Source organism: Onychomys torridus, chromosome 2 (genome assembly GCF_903995425.1).
Source record: "Onychomys torridus chromosome 2, mOncTor1.1, whole genome shotgun sequence".
In the NCBI taxonomy this organism is placed as follows: domain Eukaryota; kingdom Metazoa; phylum Chordata; class Mammalia; order Rodentia; family Cricetidae; genus Onychomys; species Onychomys torridus.
Window position 1 is genome coordinate 115293027 of NC_050444.1, and position 25602 is coordinate 115318628.

Sequence of the window (25602 nt, forward strand, 5' to 3'; positions counted from 1 at the left end):
TAGGGGAGCATGTCAGGCATTTCTGTCAGAAATTTGTGGAGATGGCTTTGGTAGATGGGTAGATTGAAGCAGCATTAATTAAACAGATAACCCAGACTGGCTTCACTATGCAGCTAAGGCTAGCCTTGAACTCCTGATCTCAGTGTCTCATCCTCTTTTGTTCATTGTACTTTTAGGGACACTAGTGTGGGGAGGCCAAGCAGCCTCATAGCCAAGGGAGTGTGTTGTACATGCTCAGTGCTGGAAATGAGGGCAAACTGAGGCCACTTGAAGGAACTTCCCAGTGTTGACACTCCATTGCCTGACATGTTGCACTTATTAAATACTAGTTAGATATGTGAATCAAAATTGAAGAGATGGATCACAGAGCCTAGGAACAAGTAGGAGATCAGAAGAAAGTCTTTAACTCAAAGAGACCATAATTAAGAGATTATATACAAAGAGTCGTTCTTCGGGTCACCCTTCATGGGCATTCTCCAGATCTTGTAGAACTGATGTAAGAGGCCCCAGTGGTAGAAGAGATATTAAGATAGCGTAGAGAAAGAGTTGGAGATGTGGTTCAGCTGAAGAGACTCGCCCTGGGTTCAATCCATAGTACCAACCATGAGTGAGGGGAGAGTGTTGGTTTTATTCAGCACTGTTTACCCTGCCAGGAAAAGTCACAAGGCACAAGAAACCCACTGTGAGAGTTTATTAGGAGAAGGGAGGGATAGGAAAGGACGTGACCAGGCTTGTTTGAAAGACGTGTGGAGAGGGAAGAAGAACTGGGGCGGGGTCCGTGACCCGCTTTTTATGGATCCCCCCCCCCAACATATGCGTATGGGCTCACATAGCTACGCCACGCATGCTCATAGATTGCATGATCACGCTGCATGCAAATTACGTGACCATTGCGTAGGCCATAAGTCCCCTTGCTTGGCTACTCAACAGCGCATGTGTGTTCATGTAGCAACAGAGAGCAAGGGTTAAGCCAAGAAATCTAATGTCCAACAAGTAGAATTTGTAAACAGAAACACAGAGTTGAGAGAGGTAAAAAAAAAAAAATTAAAGAAATTTAAAGACCCATTAATCAGTGCAAATATTAGATAATAAAAGAATAATACCTACCTAGGCTTTACATCTTTTCAAGAGAAAAGTACTTGCTAACTATAAAAGAGCAAGGCATTTAAATGATACCGGCTCTTTTGAAATCAGTCTTCTGAGAGAATTACTTTAAGATATACTCCAACACATAAACAAAATAAGACAGAAGAGACTGAAGTCCTGGACACTTTACAGTCCCTGGCTGAGGCACAGAGAGCAGTCTGGCCAGCTGGAACAGGACGGGAGCACATCAAGAGAAACTCCTCTGAACCAAGGAGGGAAAAGAGAGGGAGGCAGTTCCATGGGGGAGGCACTTGCCTTGCAAGCCTGATGACCTGAGTTCAACCCGGCTGCCGCTCTGGAAGGAGAGAATAGGCTCTTGGATGTTGTTTTCTGACCTCCACACAGGAAAATAGTAAGACTAAAATTAAGAGGAGGAAAAAGAGGGACTGAGTATCAAATATATGTAACTGTCCTAAGAAGTTGGAGGTGAAGTAGAAAATGTAAAGCTGATCTAATAAAAAAAAAAAATATGTGCTAACTATGTACTCTGGAAAATAAAGGAAATCGAGGAAACATTAAAGTATAAGAGAGGTAGTGGGCTCAGTAAGAATAGCATTTAGAGGCAGGCTAATTCTAGCACTCAGGAGACAGAGGCAGACAGTCTCTGTGAGTTTGAGGCCAGCCTGGGCTACAGAGTTACAGCACAGCCAGGGCTACACACAGAAAATCCCTGTCTTGAACCCCCCCTATCCTCCCCCCAAAAAAGAATATCATATAAGTAATGACCTTCAGGAGTGTTCTGTCTTCATTTTGTTATTGTTGTTATAGGACAAGTTCTTGTCATATAGCCCAGGCTACCCTCAAACTCTAATATAAGCCAAGGAAATCTAGTTCTGGGGATCCCAAGAGAATGGAGACAAGTGACGGTGAATGCTAGGAAGGAACCTGTTTTCAGTCTGGCCACACTGGATGTCTTCTGCTGGCCCCCACCCCCACCTCCCATGGAGGGTACGAGGCAGAAGTCAAGGGGGGGGGTGCGTAGTTCAGTCATGGTCGGGTCGTTCTGGTTGATCATTGTCCTAGGACTGGCCATCCCGTCTTATCTGGACCAGGAAGTCACCACTGCTAGGGGCAGTTTTGATCTGCTTCACAGGATGTTTATCTGTTAGACTTATGGTCCTGGAATCCCAGGAGAGAATGACACAGAGAAAGAAAGCAGATGACAAGATGGAGTTTGTTAGGACAACTTCAGGTTTAGAGCAAAGATTAGAGACTTCTAGGTTCCACTCTGGAACAGGAAGTTGTAAAAACTGGTATTCAGTGATATGTTGATTATGATGTCTCCTGCACATCTTACAAATACCTTTGCTATTCTTATCTGGTGCCTTCAGCCTTGAAAGGGGAGGCTGCAAGAGGAACATCCTTAAATGATTAACATGTCTACTGTACAGAGTTGAGCAGGAATCTGACCCAAAGTTGAAGGCAGCAGAGGAAACGGTGGAAAACGAAGCTGAGATGAGAAGCTTGCCACAGTTCCTCTTGGCTTCTCCAGCCCTCATGTTGCATCCTGCTTGGAGCAGGGGCAGCTGAGCCTCCTTACACTGTTAAACAAGTACATGCCATGAGCCTGGTGCAGGAAACGGGAAGGTCAGAGGAGTTCAAGCTTTTAACATCCACACAAGGACACGATTAGATGTTTTAAACGCTTGTCAGCCAGGAGGAGTGGTGGCGTGTTCAGGAGGCTGAGGCAGGCAGCTCATCACAAACCAGGGCTAAAAAGCCTGGGCTAACGGAGTGAGTTCAAGCCCAACTTGGACCAACCTAGGCTATATACTCTATGCCCCTTGTTTCAAAATGCCAATTGACTAATTTGGTTAAATCAGCCTATAGAAGTAAAATTATGTTATTTAGGAATATGGAAGCAAACACTGAAAGAAAATGCTAAAGAGTTGGAAGTGCTATAGAGAGAAGGGATGGAGGCTTTCACTGAGTGCTGGTGGGTGTTCTGACTTTATTACTTTTTTATTTATTTTGTATGTCTGTGTGTGCATGTGTGGTGGTCAGAGGACAGCGGGCAACCGTTTTCTTCTTCTACCATGCAGGTCCTAGGGATCCAATTCAGGTCGCCAGACTTGCTGGCAAGCACCTCTATCCACTGAGCCCAAGTTTGGGGAGGGGAGGGTTGAGATGGGGTCTCTCTGTGTAGTCCTGGCCTTGAACCATGGAGATTCCTCTGCCTCTGTCTCCTGAGTGCTGAGATTAAAGGCCTGTGCTGCCAAGCCTGGACCAAGTTTAGCTTTTAAAATCAAGTAACATACATGGGGAACATTTTTTTAACTGATTGGGTTTTGTTTTTTGTTTGTTTCTTTTTGGTTTTTTGTTTGTGTTTGTGTTTTGTTTTCTTTTTGGCTTTTGTTTGGTTTTGGTTTTGTTTCAGTTTTTTGAGATAGGATCTCACTACGTAGCCCTAACTAGCCTCTGCTTGCCTCTGCCTCCTGATTGCTGGGATTAAAGGCATGAGTCACCATACCTGGCCTTAAAGTTACTGGAAAATATTAGAACTACAGCATATGTGTTAAAAACATAAAATGCCCAGCTTGGTAGAGCACTCCTAGATCCTAGAGCTCAAGAGGCAAAACCGGGAGGGAGGGAGGGAGGGAGGGAGGGAGGAAGGAAGGAAGGAAGGAAGGAAGGAAGGAAGGAAGGAAGGAAGGAAATAAGAAGTGTAACTCAGTGTGTAGAGTCCTTGACTGACATGGGCAAGGTCCTAGGTTTGATCTCAAACACTGCTACATATACATATATACGTACAATTAGGTACATAAATATATGAACACATATGTTAAGTAAAATAATCTGACATACTTCATTTTCATCTGTTGGAACTTAAAGTCAGTAGCCATCATCAAGCTGATAAATTTTGGGCTTACAAGATGCCCCATGGGATAAAGACCCTTGCTGCCAAGCCTAATGAACTGAGCTTGATTTCCAGGACACATGGTCAAAGGAGAGAACTGACTCCCTCAGGCCGTCCTCAGCCCCCATACACATACCATAGCATATATGATGCCTACACAATAAATGAGTCAAGAATAAATTTTATAATGAATGATAAATTCCATCACCAGAGAGGTACATGCAGATCACAGGTTCAAGGCCACCCAGGACTAATAATAAGATACTGTCGAAAATAACAAGGGCTCCACCTGAGGCAGACACCTAGGAGACGTTGCTCACATTCAGTGGGTTGCTGGGCATGGTGATCAAGTTGAAGGACATGAACTTGGGTATGAGGGTGTGGCATGTGAGAAGTCCTGGATTGGAGGGAAATCAGGTGGAAGAGGGAGGGGAGAGTGAGTGTGTGGATGAATGGGTGCAGTGGGGGAGGGGAGAGTGAGTGTGTGGATGAATAGGTGCAGTGGGGGAGGGGAGAGTGAGTGTGTGGACGAATGGGTGCGCTTGTTAGTTTGGTCCAGAGCAAGCTACCCAGGGCTGGGATTTGGGCAGATTTGTTTTAGAGTACCGAGCCAGTAGCCAAGACATGTGAGTAGAGAGAGTTAAAGGGTGGTTTGTGAATCCCACAGATGATGCCAGGGCAGCTTCTGAAAATGCAGGAAAAGACAAAGAGCTGTGGAGCGTGGGGGCCGAATGCACCGTGGGCCGGTGCCTCCTGAAGTCTAGAAGGTTCCTCTTGGCACATCACAGCTCTCCCCTGACAGAGCTGCTGAGGACTAGGTGGGGGACAGTCTCACTTTCATTATAATGTCTTAGGTGTGAGGTCTGGGAATGAAAAAATGCCTTTTGATAGCATGGAAATTGGCTTGGGGTGCAGCTTGGAATTCCTGCCCAGCAAACACGAGCCACGGGTCCTTGGTTTTAATTCCTGATACTAGAAAAATAAAATAAAATAAACCCTTGGAGAAAATAGTATTCCAGGTGACTTTTGGGGTGCGAGCCACTAGAGGGCGTTATGTTCAGCAGCCACCCTTAGATTTTTATATTTAAGAAGCCTAAAAATTAGTATGTCAAGAAAGTCATTGTTGCCGGGTGGTGGCGCACGCCTGTAATCCCAGCACTTGGGAGGCAGAGGCAGGTGGATCTCTGTGAGTTCCATGCCAGCCTGGTCTACAAAGTGAGTTCCAGGACAGCCTCATAAGCTACAGAGAAACCCTGTCTCAAAAAAGAAAGAAAGAGAGAGAGAGAGAGAGAAAAGAAAAGAAAAGAAAAGAAAAGAAAAGAAAAGAAAAGAAAAGAAAAGAAAAGAAAAGAAAAGAAAAGAAAAGGAAAGGAAAGGAAAGGAAAGGAAAGGAAAGGAAAGAAAAGAAAAGAAAAGAAAAGAAAAGAAAAGAAAAGAAAAGAAAAGAAAAGGAAAGAAAGAAAGAAAGAAAGAGAAAGAAAAAGTCATCAGTGAGTTCTAGATATACACTTTCTGCTTCTGCTACTCAGATTGTAGCAAGGCCAGTTCTGGGCTTTTGTTGATCTTTAGAATGCCCACTTCCTCGAGGTCACCTTGGCCTCACAGCCTCTGTGTCTACTTTCTGCACATCTGCACCTCTGGATCCAGGATGCAGGCTGGGCCCTAACAAATCTAAGGGCTAATAGTGTTAGATGCCCACACAAAGAGCATGGGCTTGTGTGCGTATAAACAGTCCACATTCCCAGAAACTGTTTTGACTTCTCAGTTCTCCAAGCCATAATCCCCAAAACCTTTATTTATTTAGTTAGTTAGTTAGTTAGTTAGTTAGTTAGTTTTGCTTTGGTTTTGGTTTTTTGAGACACAGATTCTCTGTGTAGCCCTGGCTGTCCTGGAACTCACTCTGTAGACCAGACCTCAAACACAGAGATCTACCTGCCTCTGCCTCCGGAGTGATGGGATTAAAGGTGTGCTCCACTGCCACCGGGGCGGAGGTTGGGGGCTCCAAACCTGGTTTTTAAGGAGAGCTACCCATCTTGTGGTCCATGCAAGAAAAACATACACAAATGACTCAACTAGAAAGTTTAATTGAACACTGCCCCCGCTGAACAGAATGCTGCAGTTGAGTTCAGCTCCACTTTTAAGTCCTTTAGTGCCCGTTCCCGTTCCAGTAGCTGCAGCACGCTCGAGGGTGTCTGACGAAATAACCCTCTCTCAAGGAGAAGGGCTGGAGAGGTGAACGCCGACAAAGAAACTGAAGGCATTGCAGGATGAAGGAGAAGGGGAACCACAGGGAAGGAACAAGGCATTTGGAGGGGGAAAGACGGAGAGAGGTGTGAGTGCCGTGGGAGGGGGGAACACAGACTGACCAGAAAGAGCCGTGGGAGGGGGGAAGACGGAGTGAGGTGTGAGAGCCGTGGGAGGGGGGAACACAGACTGACGGGGATGAGCCGTGGGAGGGGGGAACATGGTTACTGGCTCATCTTCCAACCACGTGGTTAGTGCAGACTGTTCTTCAGGCTGGGAGGACAGAGCTTCTTCCCTAGCGCCCCTGTCCCCCAGCTTGCCTTCTTGAGACGGCTGCATCTTCCCCTCCTCTCCCTTCCTGTTGGTAGCCTCCCAGGTCTCTGTGGGTGGGCAGGTCTGTGTTCCCACTTCCTTCAGCAGGTGGGTCTTCTCGGCTTCCATGCCTCACTCTTCTCCTTGCCTTCTCTGGATGGGTCTCCCCTTCCTTGGAAGGACAGGTCTCCCCACCTCTTCCTTCCTGTTGGAGTTTTAGGTAGGCAGGTCACATTAGTTCTTTTTTTGGCCTCTACCTCCTTGGAGAAGTTGGAAGTCTTCCTTCAGGCCCCTGGGCTGCTCTGCCTCAGGCCTGTAATTACTAAGTGTTTAATAATAACTACACCTGGACGGGGGTACAAAATACTTCCATTTAATGTCTGGTGAAAAATTCACTTGCTAAGTAAGGCAGCTCTACTGAATGTAATAGTTCACCCCGTCAGCCAAGAATCCTGCATGCAGTCCCCCACTCTGCCTGCCTGAGCACTGCAGCACACTATTCCTAACAAGAGACGCAGATGTAAAGGGCATACCTGTTTTCGACAAGGTTAATGCTTTGAAGGGCTCTGGTTGAGCAGGATGACATCAGCCATATTTCCCAACTGCCCTTTTCCTCTGGGGAAAGAGGGGAAAGGGTGCCCAGTCCATATGAGGCAGAAGGCCAGACCACAGATCCTGGGGTGGGGCTGTTCCCAAACCTAGGAGTCATGGCTTGTGCCCCAAGCCATCCTCAACAAACCAATTAAAAGAGTCATATGGATAATGGGAAGCAGGAAAGGGAGATTTGTTCCGTGTGACCACACTGGGAAGGATGACAGAGGTCCAGTGACTACACACACAGCCGTCTTTGGGTTCTGAAGTAATTAAGAGAGGACCAAGGACATGCACATCTAAGCAGCCCTGGCCAGTGCGACTTCCCCACCACTGACCTGCATGGTCTAGACTTTTGTCTCATCCTCTAAGGTATTAGAACTGTGTGGCGTCTCTTTCCTGAAGACAAGTTCTCCCTCTAACTGGCACCTTTTCCTTCTCCCGGCATGAGATTCCTGGGGAAATGCCCATTTTGTTAGAGTCCATCATTTCAGCGGTGTGATAGATGGAGAGACGCCGGTGTCTCTTTAGACTGTCTTCATTTCTGCCTAGCAGTTCCAGGGGCTCGCCTATCCAGGCCAGGGAACTGAAGGCTAGAACACCTGAAGGTGCAGAGACCATGATCCCCTGGTCTCATTACAGGCCTCTAAGCCTGGCGCCATCCCCTCCCCACAGCGACCATCTCTATCCTGCCGCCCCTCACAGGACACTTACTGCATGCCTCCCTGAGGGCAGGACCACGTCTTACCCGTGTTTTCCCAGAACCCAGTGAAGCTGAAAACAACAAGTCCAAGATTCACTTGATAAAGAGAAACAAAGTACATTTCCTGTCAGCCTCCTGGCCTTCCCCTGCCTCCCCAAAGGACCCCATGCTTACCTCAGACCACAGTCCCCAGTCCCTGGTGTTCAGAGGCAAGACTGAGCAGGACACCTAGGTCGCACCTCAGTGTTGAACTTGTACACCACTGACCTAACCCTTGGAGAGTAGCTCCTCCCCATTCCCAGGCCAGGCCCCAGGGAAGGTTTAGCCACTGCCTATTTGAGTTACTTGTCAATCAGTTCTCAAGGCAAATGTGCTGGCTACAGATGTCTCAGGGCCGAAAAGTCTTCCTGCAGGTGGCAGATTTGCTGTCCTGGTCTCCACACAGGAGACCATGCTGTCCTTCATTTACCACTTGGCCTGAGGGTTCCACTCCGCCAAGATTGGCAGGAGGGTTTGGGGTGACTCCCTAGCATTTACTGGTGGCTAAGAAGTCTTTCGATTTTAGAGCTAGTTGTGGGGAGGAAACTGCAGAGTTTTTACATTTTCCTGCTAGATGGTAAAACTTTAGGGTGAGTGTAACTGAACTGTAACTGGGGGCCTCAGCCATGTCTGGAAAGTAAGGTCTACAGCTCTTTTTTCCCTCTCGACAGGTGACTGCTTCCCAAACTCTGATTAAAGAGTTCTAGATTCTCCCCAGACATAGTGGTGGCTCCTGCCTGCAATTCCAGCGTTCTAGAAGCTGAGGCAGGACTCGTGAATTTCAGGTTAGCCTAGGCTACAAAGTGAGCTGCACAGTCTGAAAAAGAAAAGGGGTGGAGGCTGAATGTGGTGGCACATGCCTGTAATATCAGCACGTGGGAGGCAGAGGCAAGTTGGTCTCTGTGGATTCAAGGCCATCCAAGTCCATATAGTGAATTTTAGGCTAGCCAGGGCTACACAGTAAGACCCCATTTCAAAAAAGAAAATAAGAAAGCAAGGGAGAAATAGGCAGTGTTCTTATGGCTTCCTGGCCAGGCTCCACCTGATAGGGCCATGACAGTCCCATCTGATATCCTGCGGTGACCAGTCTGAGCCTCTTTTTAAACTCGGGTTCTCCTGAGGTCCCTGTGTTCACTATGCCTTTCTGTTCCACCATTGTTCAGTTCTAACGGTGAGGAGCCCAATAGGGTAGGCTCAGCTTTTTTTTTTGGGGGGGGGGTTGTTTTGTTTTGTTTTTTTGTTTGTTTGTTTTTCGAAACCAGGCTCAGCTTCTTTTCCCACAAAGCCTGAGCCTAGTGGCTCACAACTAGCCTATACTCCAGCACTCAGGAAGCTGAGGCAGGAGGATCATGAGTTCCAGGCATGCCTAGACTACATAGGAGACCCTGTTTCACCTCCTCTCCCCACCAAAAACAGAAACCAAAGGGACAAGAGCATGGTGGGGACAGGAAAGGAGCATGGTGGGGACAGGAAAGGAGCATGGTGGGGACAGGAAAGCAGCATGGTGGGGACAGGAAAGCAGCATGGTGGGGACAGGAAAGCAGCATGGTGGGGACAGGAAAGCAGCATGGTGGGGACAGGAAAGCAAGATGGTGGGGACAGGAAAGGAGCATGGTGGGGACAGGAAAGGAGCATGGTAGGGACAGGAAAGCAGCATGGTGGGGACAGGAAAGCAAGATGGTGGGGACAGGAAAGCAAGATGGTGGGGACAGGAAAGGAGCATGGTGAGTCAGGGACAGGCGCTTTATTAATCAGGCAGGGTGACCACACCAGGAACAACAGTGATCTAAGAACCTAAGCTCAGTTGCTTACAGCAGTCGTGGGCACACAGAGAGACACAAAGGGGAGCTGGGGAGCTCCTGCAGTAGGGTTCCAGGGTGTCTTGGGCTGGCCTCCTCTGCTTGATCCTTATCTTGGGCCGTTTTCTGAGGATTGGCCATGCAAAGCCATGTTGGTGCCCACAGTCAGTCTGTTACAGTTCCTGAAGTCCAGAGGAAGTGACAAAGACTCAGGAGAACTCACAAGAAAGGAAAAGAAACAAGATGGAGTCATAAACATAACGGAGGGCTGGTGAGATGGCTCAGCAGGTGAAGGCGCTTGCTTCCAAGCCTGACAAGCTGAGTTCAAACCTGGGGAGCCATGTGGGGAGAGAACTGACTCCCACAGGTTGTCCTCAGACCTCCACACACGTTCAATGGCACAGACAGGTTCCTCCTGCCTGCCACACACACACACACACACACACACACACACACACACACACACACACACTAAACAAATGTAAAGAGAAACACTGGGCACTGAAGAGATGGCTCAGTAGTTAGTAATAGAATAGTAGCACTGGCTACTATTCAAAAGGACCAGGGTTCAATTCCCAGCACCCAATGGCAACTCACAGCTGTCTGTGACTCCAGTTCCAGGGGATCCCACGCCCTCACACAGACACACATGCAGACAGAACTCCAATGCCCATAAAATAAAAAAAAATGTCATTTTTTTTTTTTAAAGCAAAATTCAAAATGTTGTTAGCTGGATTAGTCCCTGGCTCTGCTTTAAGCCCTCTGTCATTACTCCATTTCTATGGAGGGGGCCGCCACTCTAACAATTTGTTACATTTTCTCCCTCCTGAAGGGACCAGAAACCTGTCTCCACGTATGGCTCATCCTCTCCCAGGTTCCTCCTCGGGGGAGTTTGTGCTGGAGCACCAACCTGCTGCCGTGGAGTCTGGGATGAGATGAGAAGCAACCGACAGCCATGCAAACATGCACTGATGTTTAAACTGATTTGTGCAGAGATGCCCAGAGAGAAAACTCTAGAAGGTTTAGGGGAATGGGAAGAGAGAAATGGGATTAGAGTGGGGGTGTGTCCTATATGTGCTTAGAATTGTATCCCAAGAACAGAGGGAAAGAGCTGAAAGGTTGGAAGTGATGGAGCACCACCGTATATCTGGGAAGGTGCCTGGGGAGTAAGACAGAGAGGACAAAGGACAAGGGGACAGATGAAGACGGGTTTGGGATTCTGGTGGATCACTGCTCATTCGGTAGACAGACTGTATGGATAGCAGCACCTCAGCGTGTGTCTCAGATAGACAGGCACCAGCCACAGCAAGTTTTCAGTAGTGTACCTTGTTGGTTCATAAAGGGGGAGCTGGAGGTGCTTAGCTGGTCACTTCTAAGAAGCAAAAAATGAAAGGAAAAAGCTAACTGAACAGGGGTGGGTTTGGAGGGTCAAGAGTTTGGAGAGGAAGTAGGGTGGGGCTGCATGGTGTTTTCTCCTGCTCTAAGAGTAGAGCCTAGGGCCCCACACTTGCTCAGAATGCGCTCTACCACTGAGCTGCATCCTCAGTCCAAATTTGGAGTTGTTGTCTTCATTTTGAGAAGCTGAGAGATGTCAGATGAAAATCTCAAGTTGAGGACTGGGCAGAGCCCAGCAGCTGGGGTGTAAACACGCTCACCATTGGAATTTAGAGCCAGGGAATGTCTGTGCTGTGGTTTGAGCCTGAAGCCACCTGGGCTAGGACTGAGTCAGGAGGTCAGCGGAAAGAGAGCAGAGAGCAGACCCTAGCAACAGCAAGCAAGTAAGGGGAATGTGGCTCAGGGAGGCTCAGGCTGGCTGCTGGGTGGAAGCTGGGATGGAATTTGGTGAAGACAGTGTGCTTTCAGAGCAGGCACGTCCTCCCAGGCTGTTCGAGAAGCGAGGCTTGCACGGTCTGGCAGGGACTGACCTTTCCTCCTCAAGCCTTTGTCCTGAACGACTCCCCGTTCAGTCTTTGGTGTCCTATGACCGTGTGTCTAGAACACTCAGCACTCGCTGTAACTATTTTCCACTGTCTGCGATGATTCCCAAACGCGTGCTGACCCCTCCTCTGGCCTTTTGCCTTTCCTCCGCTTTCCTGGCAGGCAGCTGTTTCACAACTGAGGCACGTGTGCCCTCTGTTGGTCTGTCCGGAAACTGCGTCATATCAAGCGCCCTCCCGCACCTGCCCGCAACCACTTCTCAGGATCTGTGCAGTATTACAGTCAGCCTGCCAGACCCCTGGGTTCTATTCTGGGGTGGGGGTGGGGGGCAGCAGGAGGAACAGTGAGGTTGGTATGGTACCGGGGAATGTTAGGAGAGCTGCCACAGGGCAGGACACCTTGAAGGTTATAGGCAGGACTTCAGTTTGTGGCCCCACAACATCTGGTTCTCCACAGATGGCTCCTGGCAGAGTCTGGTGTAATATGCCAGGGAAACAGCTCCACTTGAACTGCACACGAGATGACTTTGTGGGTCAGCCTGTAGCATCTAAGAGGACTGTGGGCTTTGAGACAGAAGTCAAGTATGGTACCAAGGAGTTCATGAAACTTCCAGAACAGGTCATGGTCATCTGGGATGCAGAAGGGTACAGGGGCACAGGCTGTGGGGCAGAGGGCTGGGGACATGTTGGCTATGGGTTCCTGATAGACACCACCCTGGGGAGCTCGGTGGGTACACATCATGTGGATTTGGACTTAAGTATGGTAGAGCTGGAGATAGAGAGTTGGAGATTACCATCACTAGGCAATATTTAACCTCAGCATGAGACACTGTAGATGAAAATGACCAGGAACTAGGAAACTGGTCCTGTCATGCTGCACAGGGGTCTGGAAGAGAGGAAGGCAAAGTCAGAAAGGTGGAAGAGTGTACTAACTGGAGCTGGGCTCAGTGGCCGCAGCCTGTGATCCCAGCAGCTATTGGGAGGCTAAGGAGTGACCAGCCCGCAGACAGCCTATGCAGCTTACAAGACCCTGCCTATCCTGTTCTATTGGAGTTTTTCAAAGGAGGGACTGGGGGCACAGGTGAGTGACAGTGCACTCACTAGGAGTGCACTCACTAGGAGTTCAGTCCCCAGTTCCACAAAAGAACAGAGTAGGGGATGGGGAGGCAGCCACCACAGGGAGTCAAGTGAAGGGAATGGTTTATGAGAGAGAATCAGATCTTCCAGCCCAGCACCCCCATGCACTGGGGAGGCTTTAGCAGGAAGATTACGAATTCAACTTCCTGTCTTAGGAAGTGGGGGAGAGGAAAGGGAGGAACATGGGGAAGGAGAGGAAAAAGAGAAAGGGGGTAAGGGAAAAAGAGAGAAAAGGAATAATCCACCCTGCCCAGTGCTGTATGTAAGCTGAATGAGGATTGGAGTGTAACCACCATTTCTCTAGCATTCTTGCAACTTGTAGTAAAATATCTTGTTGTCCCCACCTCTCCCAGGTTGTGGCAGATACCAATATAAGTGCCATAGCAACTCAGCTTGAAATCATGTCTACAGGCTCCCAGCGTGGCTCTACAACTGCTGACCGCCATCCGGAAGACATGGAGTAAGTATTCTAATGCAGAACAGGCCTAGCACCTGAGCTTCAGGTGCTAAGGTGTATGTGATGTCAAAGTAAAGAAATGTGCATGCTATGTTCTTCTGAGCTAGACTAGGTCTGACCAGGTACCAGGGCTCCTCATTGAGAAATGTGCATGCTGTGTCCTCCGGATCTAGACTAGGTCTGACCAGGTACCAGGGCTCCTCATTTCACACAAAGCTATGTTCCACCCTAGGATCCCTCAGAGACCACAGTAGGGCCTGTACTCACACTGCTCTTCGGTTGTTTTTGACACAAGCCTGTGCTCTCTGTCCTAAGGAACTGCAGGCTGATAGCCCAGGTCCACCCTGCTCTAAGATGCAAAGAATCACATTTTCTTAACTCACTAAGCTAAAACCTTGTTCCGAGGTGAGATCTTGCTGGCATGTGTCATTACAGCTAGTCATTGCAGAGTTGTTCATTAAAGCAGTGTTTCTGGAACTACAATGAAGTAAGAATAAGAACAGGAGGCCAGCGAGATGGTTCAGCAAGTAAAGGCACTTGTCACCAAGTCTGATGGCCATAGTTCCATCCCAATGTCCCACACAGTAGAAGGAGAAAACCAACTCACAAACTGTCCTCTGAACTCCACTTACCTGTGTGTGCGCCTGCACTCACAATCCAAGACTCTGAGGACATGGTCCCCAGAGAGCAGGGCATCTGGTCTTAGCAGGTTCCCTAGGGTTACTCTACCAGACAGGCGGAGGCCAGCTGCACTTTGAGCACAGCTGCCTGAAGCTGTCTCTCTCTCTGTTAGCACCTGGTCACAGTGTGTGCTCAGCAAATGCTGTTGGTTGATGGTTCACTTAAGGGTCTCATGATCACAGCCATCCACAAGGGGCTTTATTTGGGGGGTCGTAGTTTATCAGTCTAAACGATACTTTGTGGTGTGTCTCATAAAGACAGAATATTAACGTAGCCCTGCTTTTTCCCTGATAGTACATGCCATCAGATATGCTGAAATACTAAATAGCATCTCTGTAGAGCAGAGTCAGGGAGGAGAGGCGAGGGCGGTCCCTCAGTCGGTAGAGTGCTCCCAAGCATTTACAGTGCCCTGGGTTCAGTTCTCAGTACCACCCGACACTGAACATGGTAACCCACACTGATAACCGCAGTACTCAAGAGCTAGGGCAGAAGGGCCAAAAGTCCACACTCATTCTTGGCTTATATAGCAAGCTTAAGACAAGTCTTGAGTACATGACATCCTCTCTATCAGGAGAGAGGGAGACAGAGAGAGAGAGAGAGAGAGAGAGAGAGAGAGAGAGAGAGAGAAGAAAAGAAAAGAAAAATCTCATACACGTAGTCCCAGCACTTGGGGCTGATGTAGCGCTTTGCAAGGCAAAGACCCCCCTGAGCTGCATGGTGAAAACAGTAAGATTAAAGCCCAGGTCTTCATAGGAGACTAATGCTGCTGCTCCTCTGGTCCTTTGCTCTGACGCCACCACTTCTGGCAGGGAGCTGTCAGCACAAACAGATCCACAGGTAACATCGAGTGAATTAAAAGACAAGTCTCTGCCAGGCATAGTGGCCATGCCTTTAATCCCAGTGCCAGGGAGGGAGAGGAAGCACTCTTTGAGTTCAAGACCAGCCTGAGCTACATAACAGAGAAACCCTGGTTTGAAAGAAAGGGGGCCCGAGAGATGGCTCAGTGGCTAAGAGCATTGGCAGCTCTTCCAGAGGTCCTGAGTTCAATTCTCAGCAACTATATGGTCGCTCACAACCATCTATAATAGAATCAGATACTCTCTTCTGGCATGAAGTGTTCATGCAGATAGAGTACCATGTACATAAAATAAATACATCTTAATAAATTATTTTTTTTAAAAAAGTTAAAAAGAGAGAAAGAAATGTTAAGTCAGGGCTTGAGAGGTTAAGAGCACATACTGGCCGGGCGGTGGTGGTGCACACCTTTAATCCCAGCACTCGGGAGGCAGAGGCAGGCAGATCTCTGTGAGTTCGAGGCCAGCCTCGTCTCCAAAGCAAGTTCCAGGAAAGGCGCAAAGCTACACAGAGAAACACTGTCTCAGAAAAAAAAAAAAAAGGAAAGGAAAGAGACCCTCCTCCCTCCTCCCACCACAAACCAGAAGGTAGGGATGGAGACCCCAGAATCCTTTGGGTTTTAACCCTTTGGATATCAAAATGTGGGAAGAAGGGCTGAGATGCAACCCAGTTGGCACAGCACTTGCCTCGCATGCATGAAGCCTTTGGTTTGATCCCCAGTACCACATAAACGAAGCCTGGTGTTCCAAGCCTCTAATCCCAGCCGTTGGGAGATGGAAACATAAGGATCAGAAATTCAAGCTGGCCCTTGGCTGCGGAGCCAGTTCAGGGCCAGCACTGGCTGCATGAGACCCTGTGTCAAGAGAAGCTAGTAAACTGAGATTAGATGGCTTGAGCACACATAGGTGATTTAAATTTTTGTAGTGTTGTCTAAGAGAGAAGACTTCCACACTGACGAAAATCTTACGCACACATTTGGAACAGGTTGTCTTGATCCATCTTGCTTCACACTGGTGACCCACTTCTCTCCTGGGTTTTAGTTCCTGTTTATACAGCTGTGGTCCTGAGTTTCCCACGAGCATGTGATGGCTAAGGTAGAAGGGGCAGGTAGCCAGGGGGAGGGAAGATGTGCTAATTACAATAGTGTGGAGTCGGGACCAGGACAGAAGGAAGGACGCAGGTGGACCACGGGGAGGCTCTTCCCACCCTAGGAGGAGCACTGGAGCACTTGAACAGGAAAGGGGCATCAGTTCCCAAGCGCTAGCCTGACGCTACGGTTAGGGGCTCATCTGGGGACAGCAGGCTTCCATCATGCCTGCCTGACCTATGTACTGCTGTGCAACCGCACATCTCCTCCTCCTTTAAACAGAATGGGTCAGATTTGAAACCACAGCATGGCTCTGGATTTTTGACTAAGATACGGTTGAAAGCTTATCTGGGTGTGAATGTGGCTCTCTCCTGTGATCCTAGCACTCAGGAAGCCGAGGAAGGAATATTGATTGCTGTGAGTTCAAGGCTAGTATGAGCTGCAGAGTGAGTTCCAGGTTAACCTGAGCTGCAGCTCAAAGCATGATTCAAAATGGGGGAAGGGGTTTTGGCAAGATGGCTCAGTGGGTAAAGGCACTGGCTGCCAAGACTGGCAACCTGAGTTCAGTCTCCAGAACCCCATGGTAGAAGACAGACATGAGCCCTAAAGTTGTCCCCCGACTTTGACATGTACATGTACACAAGCACATTGAAGTATATATATTACATATATATATATATATATATATATATATATATATATATATACATATACACAAGCACATTGAAGTATATATATTACATATATATATATATATACATGTACACAAGCACATTGAAGTATATATATTACATGTATATATTACATGTAACACATTAAAAATTAGGCCAAGCAGCCAGGAGGTGGCAGCTCGTGCCTTTAATCCCAGCACTCCAGAGGCAGAGGTTGGTTGGTCTCTGTGAGTTCAAGGCCAACCTGGTCTACAGAGAAAGTTCCAGAACAGCCAGAGCTGTTACATATAGAAACCCTGTCTTGAAAAAGAAAGAAAGGAAGAGAGAGAGAAAAGAAAAAGGCTGTACCAAGCCTTGTCATACATGCTTAGAATGCCTAGAATTCCAGCTTCTCAGGACACTGAGGCAGGAGCATCATGATCTCAAGGCTAGCCTGAGCTACATGGTGACCCTTTGTAACTTAGCAAAACCCTGTCTCAAAAATAAAATAGAAAAAAACAAAAACAAGCTAGGGGTGTAGCTCAGTGCTACAGCTCCTAGCAGCCTAGCAGGCACAAGGTCATTGGTACCATCTCCAGTACCACACACACACACCACACAGAAAAGAGGCTAGCCTAGGCTACACAACAAAATCCTATCAGAATGAAACAAAGTGAAAGAATTAAGAGCCAAGCATAAAGATGTGTATAATAGCTGATGCCCCAAAATCTCAGAACTTAGGAGGCTAAAGGCAAGAGGTTGAGATGTTCAAGGCTAACCCAGGTCACATAACAAAGGAGGAGAATGGAGCCATGCATGGGGAAAGGTGTGTTGCCGTTGTAGTGACTGTTTTAATTAGAAAGCAGTGGACTCTTTGCAAGAGAGAACCCTAAACCACAAGAACATTGGTGATGAGCTGATGTAGCATGAAAAATGTACAACAACATTTCCAGATCGCTTGCTGAGAGTCTGCTTCAATAAAATGGCATTCATAGCTTTGCAGTATGGAAGTCTCTCTCAAATCTGTGTGCTTCCATTAAAATGAACTCCCTCTCAGTGTCTGCCCTTGAATTAAACAGCATGCGTTGTACTTTCAGAACACCTGCACCTAAGATTATTACTTTGGAGAAAGGCTCTGCAGGATTGGGGCTTAGTATTGTAGGGGGTTATGGAAGTCCACACGGAGACCTGCCAATTTATGTCAAGACTATATTTGCAAAGGTATTTTTTTTCCTTTTTACTGTTCTTTTAAAATCAAAGCTAGTGAGATTTTTAAGTGCTTTGTACTGATTTGCTGTGGTTGCGCTAATGGGGAGGTGGTATTTCATTTAGGTCTCATAGGAAACCCCCTACCAGGGAAGGCAGTGTCGCAGCAATGAGATCCTAAGAAGCAGTTTTCTCTGTACTGCAGTGGGGAAGCTAGCACTCACAGATTTGAGGAACATCTTCAGTAGCGCCTGCTCTGGAGGCTGACTCTGGAAGCATTATTCTAGGCTGAAAGGGATTCAGCTTTGTGCTTTAAGGAAGAAAATCAGGGCTTAAGATCACTGATTGCTCTTCCAGAGGTCCTGAGTTCAATTCCCAACAATGACATGGTGGCTCACAACCATCTGTAATGAGATCTGGTGCCCTCTTTTAGCCTGGAGGGATACGTGCTGTATACATAATAAATAAATAAATCTTTAAAAAACAAAAAAACAAAAAACAAAAAAAAAATATGCATAGCTGAAAAAAAAAGAAAGAAAGAAAATCAGGGTCTTGGTGTAGTGGCGCACACCTTTGATCCCAACACTTACATTCAGGAGGCAGAGACGAGTGGATCTCTGTGAGTTCAAGGCCACCCTGGTCTACAGAGTGAGTTCCAGGAGAGAGTGGGGGAGCGATGTCATGGGGCTATAGAGCCTGCTTAGTGGGTAAGGCACCTGCTCTGCAAGCATGGAGACCTGAGTTGAGATGGCCAACACTCACAGGAAGCAGCACTGTGGGGCAGAGACAGGCGATCCCAGGCTCTCAAGCCAGCCAGTCCCGCTGAATGGGTGAGAGACACTATCGCAAAAAATAGAAGTGGAAATAAATAAGGATAAGGATAGAGGAAGATACCCAACATTAGCCTCTAGACTCCATAAAAAACATGCAGAGGCCGGCACACACACCTTCATGTGTACACACACACACACACACACACACACACACACACACACACACACCTTCATGTGTACACGCACACACACACACACACCTTCATGTGTACACACACACAATTTCATGTATACGTACACACACACAACTTCATGTGTACATACATACATACACAACTTCATGTGCACACACACCTTCATGTGTACACACACACAACTTCATGTGTACACACACACAATGTCAGGCAGCAGAGAGCTGGGGTAGAGGAAGCTCGGCAGTCTTCAGAACATTGAGAAATTGTTGGCTTAAGTTTCTCTGCCAGGTACTTGGTAAGCTAGTCTAATACTGAATCATAGTGATTCAGGAAATAAACACTATTTCCAAACCAGGTATGGGCACACACCTGTAATCTCAGCACTCAGGAGGCTGACACGGGTCTTCACTATACCTTCAAGGTCAGCCTGGGCTACATTTTAGAACCTGTCTTAAATAAAGAAAATCAAACAGCAAATAACAACCTCACACTGCTCTCAGCATGCCCAGGTAATCAGTGTCCTCCTCTACTCCTGCTGCGACTGTGTGGCTTCTAGAGTAATTAATTAATTTCAGTGTTTTGAAGACCTGTGAAAAGTACTTAGGATCAACATCCCAACTTTTTCTCTCACTTAATTTGTGAACTTTTTTTGTTTTTGTTTTTTGGTTTTTTGGTTTTTGTTTTTGTTTTCGAGACAGGGTTTCTCTGTAGCTTTGGAGGCTGTCCTGGAACTCACTTTGTAGACCAGGCTGGCCTTGAACTCACAGAGACCCGCCTGCCTCTGCCTCCCCAGTGCTGGGATTACAGGCGTGCGCCACCACCGCCCGGCTGTGAACTTATTTTTTGGCTCATTCATGCTGTAACCCAGGCTGCCCTTGAGCTGTGTTGCCTCAACCCTTGATTCCCCTGATCCCCCCTGCTGAGTGTGTGATTTCAGGCATGTGCCACCACACCTGGCTTCTTACTATTTTATTCATTTTTAAAACTACAATCACTTATTCATTAATTGATCCAATGGCTTTCTATTGAATTATATTCCTAAAGAAACAAAGGGCTCTTGATGAGAATATATTGTATGAAGTTCTCACAGAATTAAAAAATATTTTAAATATTTATTTGTTTGTTTGTTTGTTTGTTTAAAGATAGTGTTTCTCTGTGTAACAGCCCTGGCTGTTCTGGAACTCACTCTGTAGACCAGGCTGGCCTCAAACTCAGAGATCTGCTGCCTCTGCTGGGATTAAAGGTGCAAGCCACCATACCCAGCTATTTAAAAAAAAAAAGAAAGAAAGAAAAGTGGGTGGGGATTTAGCTCAGTGGTAGAGCGCTCACCTAGCAAGTGCAAGGTCCTGGGTTCCATCCTCAGTTCAAAAAAAGAAAGAAAAGGTTTTCTTTTTTTTCCTTTTTTTTTTTTGGTTTTGTTTTTTGTGTTTTGTTTGTTTGTTTGTTTATATTCTTAAGACAGGGTTTCTCTGTGTAGATTTGGCTGTCCTCGAACTCACAGAGATACACCTGCCTCTGCCTCCCAAGTGCTGGGATTAAAGGCGTGCGCCCCCACTGCACGACAGAAAAGGTTTCCAAAGAAGTAAAGATAGCTCCTCTATCTTCCTTTGCTAATATTAACACAAGCTTGCTGTTACTTGCACACATCTTGCCTGCTACCTGGACTCTTGAATCAGTGGGTGTTTGCTTTTGGATAACTCTAGACAGCCACAGATTTACCCACGTGTCCCTCTTAGCGGAGTGCGGTTATCCCACCCTAGGCAGGAGGAAGTGGGACTCACGTAGCTGATGAACGGCAGCGAGTCATCAGAGGCAGTTTCACAGGGCAACGGTGGTGCCAGTCTGAGAGTCCCTGAGGCGGATACACGCTCTAGCCTCTAAAGACATGTGTGACACCACAAGTAGTTGTGACCATTATTCGCAAGGGGCACTGTTGCAGTTGGTTGGCTTTTGGCAGCCTCTGCGCTGGAGTGTAAGGCTGCAGGGGTCCTGCCATTCTGCATCTGCCTCCATGATGCTCCCCATATGGCTGACTCACTTCATGATGCCCGTTGCCGTGTTAGCTGTGGTCCAGAAAGCTGGAAGGCCTTTGCCTTGGGCTAGAGAACAGCCAGCTGGCCGGCTGCACCTGTCTGTACTTCCCAGAGGCCAGTGTGGGTGGGGATGTCTTCAGAGCACATAGCTGATGTATTCGGGTGCATTTGAAAGCGACCATCTTCAGGTACGTTAACGCGTGCTTGTGATGGCAGTGTTTGGAAGACTGAGGCCTGGGAGAGAGTGCCTTGAAGTTTGAGGCTAGTTTTGGCTGCAGAGTAAGACACTGTCTAAAAATAAATAAATCCAAAAAAATAAAATCAAAGAAGGAAACTAACGAAAGAGACAGTCATGGCATCGGAGTGGGATGTAGTGAGTGGGACTGAAGTGTTGTGGGAAGCCCTTGGCGGACATCCCCTGGACAGGCGTCCTCTAGAAACTCCCAAGGGAGTAACAGCTGTGCTGGCGATGAGTATCTTGTAAGTTGTTTTCCTTCGCTTTCGTTGGAGGAGTTGTTTCACTTTTAGATAGGAGCTCATGTAGCTCAGGCTGGCCTTGAACTCCCGATGTTGCCAAGGATGACCTTGAACCATCCCCATCTACTCCACCTCCTCCCCCTCCCCCCATGCCCTGCCCCCAGTACCTGGATTGCAGGCATAAGTCACCACACCTGGCTTGGTTTGGGGGTTGTTTGTTTGTTTGTTTGTGGTGTATTTTATTTTTTAAAGAATATGGTTTTTTGTTTTGCTTTGCTTTGCTTTTTGAGATAAGGTTTCTCTGTATAGCACTGACTGTCCTAGAACTAGCTCTGTAGATCTTCCTGCCTCTCTGCCTCCCAAGTGCTGAGATTAAGGACATGCACCTGGCTGGAATGTGATTTTCTTTTAAAGTGAAACCTACCTAAAAATTAAAATTTCTGAATTTAAAAGAAGAAAAAAAATATTTCTAAGCCCTGGTTCCTAGCCCACCCACTTCCTGTAGTCAGTCTTGGTAGAAGACTATTCTGGGGTTGTCAAATGGTTCAGTTGCTGCAGGAACTTGCCTGCAAGCTTGGTGGCTTGTCTTTGATCCCCAAAACCAACATGGTGGAAAGAAAGCGCTGACTCCCAAAAGTTGTCCTCTGACTTACACACACACACACACACACACACACACACACACACACACACACTAAACGTAAAAATATTCTGAAAGCATATTCCAATGCAAATAGTAACCACCATTATTTCTGACCCTGTAGCATTGGACATCACTGAACGTTTTCTTTTTCACTTTGATCAATAAATTTGGCCAGGATATCCCAGTTACAAAATAAATTAGAGAATCAATCGACCTAAAACTGACAGAGACACCCCCCACCCCACCCCCGGTAAAGCTTTTCTAAAATGATCCTGACATTGTTTTTCCCACCAGAGAGCATGGAACTCGAATGTATCCCAAGCTGCCTTCACATAGGACACTTGCCTCAGAAGCTCTCCCTTCTCAGGCTTCTGGAGCCGTGAAACATGGAGTGTGGTTCATACATCAAAACCTTTCTTGATAATTCTCTTCCTTGACTAAGAGATTATTTAATTTAGCCCGTAGTAACTCTTCACCGCTCCAGAAATATGACGTGTCTACATTACAGGTGCTGTAAGCATGTAGAAACTGAGAGTCCAGCTGACTAGCAGGCTCTTAGAGAGCTGCCAGTCAGTTCACGATCGGGAAACTTCAAATTCATGAGCTGGAAAGACAGCTCAAGAGTGAAGAGTATGCGCTGATCTTGCACGGTTCGGCTCCCAGCACCCTGTGCTCATAACTGCCTGGAGCTGCAGCTGCAGGGGAGTCTGATGACTCTGGCCTCCCTCAGGCACCTGCACTCACGTGCACATACCTACACATGGGCTTGGAGTTTTTCAAAATAAGTCTTAAAAAGAAACTTTAAAGTCAAAGCCACCTGGGGTCTTGTCCTCTCAGCAACCAACAAGAAATAGGCTTTCTCGGAAGGTAGAGACAGGTGATCTCTATGACTCTGGGGCCAGCCTGGGCTACATAGTGAGTTCTAGGCCAGCAGAGTTACATGGTGGGACCCTGTAGAAAAAGAAGGAAGGAAGGAAGGGAGGGAGGGAGGGAGGGAGGGAGGGAGGAGAGATAATGAGGCAGGCTAACTTAGGAAATTAGGGGGGATGTTTGGAAGCCCTGGGCAGTGTGAGACATGAGTCTGAACACCATGAGAGCGAAGACTGAGCTTGCCAGATCTGAAGTCTTCAGGACAGCACTGTTTTGGATTTGGGGTGTTTTATTCAGATTATAGAATATTAACATATATGGAAGGAAATTCACTAGAGCTTCATATATATATTATATGTAAGTGAAGATCATTTCATGCAATATTTCTAGTAAGTTTATCATGTTTCTTGTTCATAGGGAGCAGCTGCAGAGGACGGCCGATTAAAACGAGGCGACCAGATCTTAGCTGTCAATGGCGAGCCCCTGGAAGGTGTTACACGTGAGCAAGCTGTCGCCATTCTACAGCAGCAGAGAGGGACTGTGGCCTTGACTGTGCTGCCGTGAGCACAGGTCCTGATCATGACATAGGAGACGATGACAGGATTCCGTGGCTTTCAGTTGGGATGAAAAGTTGCCTCAGCTAAAACTCAGTGTCATCGTTGGCTCTGATTCTGTTTGCAGAAACCGGAGCTGCCGGCTCTGCTTCCTAACCCACATCCCTCATTCCCACAGAGGCAAGCGCCTGTGGTTTCATCTAATGAGTGGGAACAAAGGTTTAGCTTGTCATCTTAACTCGTGATTTGCTTATGCTAATTTGCTCTTCAAATAAGGCAGAAACCATTAGCAGTGTAATTAACTTCCGCACAATGAACTGTCCCCACTCCTGCCACTGGGAATCTCTGCTCTCCCTGTGTGACTGACTCATTCATAGTCAGTCAGTATCAACCCCTGTCTCTAGCTAGATCTGTATATGTTAGTCATTGGTGATTTTGAGGAGTCCATTTGCAGATTCTGCAATCTACTCAGCATTCTGAAAGGCCTTGTTTCTAAGTTCCCAAGTGCACACTGCTTATCAAGTGTGGCTTGATAAGTCCTCAAGTCTGGAATCCTGCTGGAAAGCTGACGCAGAGTGATGGGCATCTTAGCAGGTCAGCGTCACCCATGCTCCTCCCCTGTGGACCACAGGCCAGGAGGTGCAAGCCCTAGACCACACTCAAGAGATAAGCAAGTTTAGGCATCCTCAGCCTGTTCAGAGTGAGTGACAAGAGTAGTGTTTGCCTTTCCCTTACCTCCATGCCAGTGTGCACAGTAGCTCAGCCTATGGCAGCTGTGTGCAATACCTGAACATAAAGTCACTGAGCAAATGACCTGGGAATCCAGTGCTCAGCTGAAGTTTCCCAGGCTCCTCCTCCTGTTGGCTGAAGTGCTACAGCTAAGAAAGTAATCGCAGCAGAGCATAAGACGACATGTAGAGTGAAGGGGGCTGGATGCTCATCACTGAGTTCTGTAGAATCTTCTGTTGGAAACACAGGAGAGTGCTAGGGAAGGTGAGCACATGGACAGCAATGGCCGTAGTCTGGCTTTATTAGCTTTAACTCAGGGCTGCAAATTGTCCAGTCAGTAATCACCAGGATTTAATGGGCCCTAATGTAAAATGTTATTTAATTAGTGAGGATTTTAACTGAGATTCCCTTTGAGTAGATGTAATCACAGAGTGCATCAACTCTTGGTGGAATACTTGTGTGGTTATTCCAAAGGAGTGCCTCAGTTTTATGTTGACAGCACATGTCCATGACTGATGTTAAGTTTTTTGAGATTCCATAGGGTTTTTAGAATTTCTAATGTACCCAAGATACATGGTTCTGTTAGGATCCCATCTCCCAGTTCAGGAGAAGCCACCAGCCTCACTGTTCTGTGGGAATGATACCTGCAAGAACACCTCAAGCAGCAGAGGCCGAATGAAGCCCAGATGAAAACGCACCTTAAAAGATAAAGATAGATGATTTATGCTCTCCAAGTGTGATTCTGCTTCATTTTGATGGAATGACCTTAAATACACATTTTGAAATAATGCATTGTTGTTGTGTCTGTCTTTACACACCATCATTTTGGGGCATGCTACTAAAAGTGAAATAATTGTGATACTTTATGTGTCAGGTTCTTCGGGGCCCTTTCTCTTTCCACACGACTAGTGAGGAGTTGCTGTGCTAAAAAAAGGGGGGGGGGGGTTGTTGCCATCAGAACTTACTGTACACCAAGAAGACAGTAATTTGCAAAAATAGTTTTCTTAAAATCACATATATTGTGTTTTTGGCCATTTAAGTCTACTATTAATATCACTGACTGGAGTTAGCCAAAGAAGTAAAGTGAACTAGAAAAAAATTAAAATCACAGAATATTTTTATGTATAGGTAATTCTAAAGGTAGTAAATCAAGGCAGCTGGCTGAGGAGCAGGCAGAGATGTGGTTTATTTTGTTCTTTAGTCAGCTTTCCAGTGTCCTGTTGCGATCTGCAGTCTGGGTTGAGGATGTAGCTCAGTATGTAGAGCGCCCTCTTCTGACGTCAATGGGTACTGCAAGCACATCGTGCACATGCAGGCAAAACACCTCTGCGAATAAAATGAACTGTATTTAAAAATAAAAATTGTAGTCTTTTAAAGAAGATTTATTGTGTGTTTGCCTGCACGAGTTCTATGTAGCACACAGCTGTAAGAGCCCAAGTGGGCCGGCCCAGAGCCTTAGCTCTCCTATGCCTGGGCTTGAACCAACATGTAAGCACTCTGCGGGGCAGTCAGTGCCCTTAACCCTTAGCCATCTCTCCAGCCTCCAAAATTTCAATCTTGTGTTTTTTTAAGATATAGTTTATTATTTCTAGTTATAGGGGGGCACAGTGTTCACATGAGTGCAGGTT

At 47.0% G+C, this 25602-nt stretch overlaps 1 protein-coding gene across 2 annotated transcripts in view; it reads left to right on the forward strand.

The window, feature by feature from the left end:
* Patj (PATJ crumbs cell polarity complex component) overlaps positions 1-24764 on the forward strand; it is a 325946-nt gene extending 301182 nt beyond the window's left edge. For both annotated transcript variants that reach the window (XM_036177074.1, XM_036177075.1), the window contains 3 exons: positions 13119-13225; positions 17593-17716; positions 23109-24764. In XM_036177074.1, the coding sequence (XP_036032967.1) occupies positions 13119-13225; positions 17593-17716; positions 23109-23255 (378 nt within the window). In that variant the 3' untranslated portion in view covers positions 23256-24764. The remainder of the gene's footprint in view (positions 1-13118; positions 13226-17592; positions 17717-23108) is intronic.
* The last annotated feature ends 838 nt before the right edge of the window (positions 24765-25602 follow it).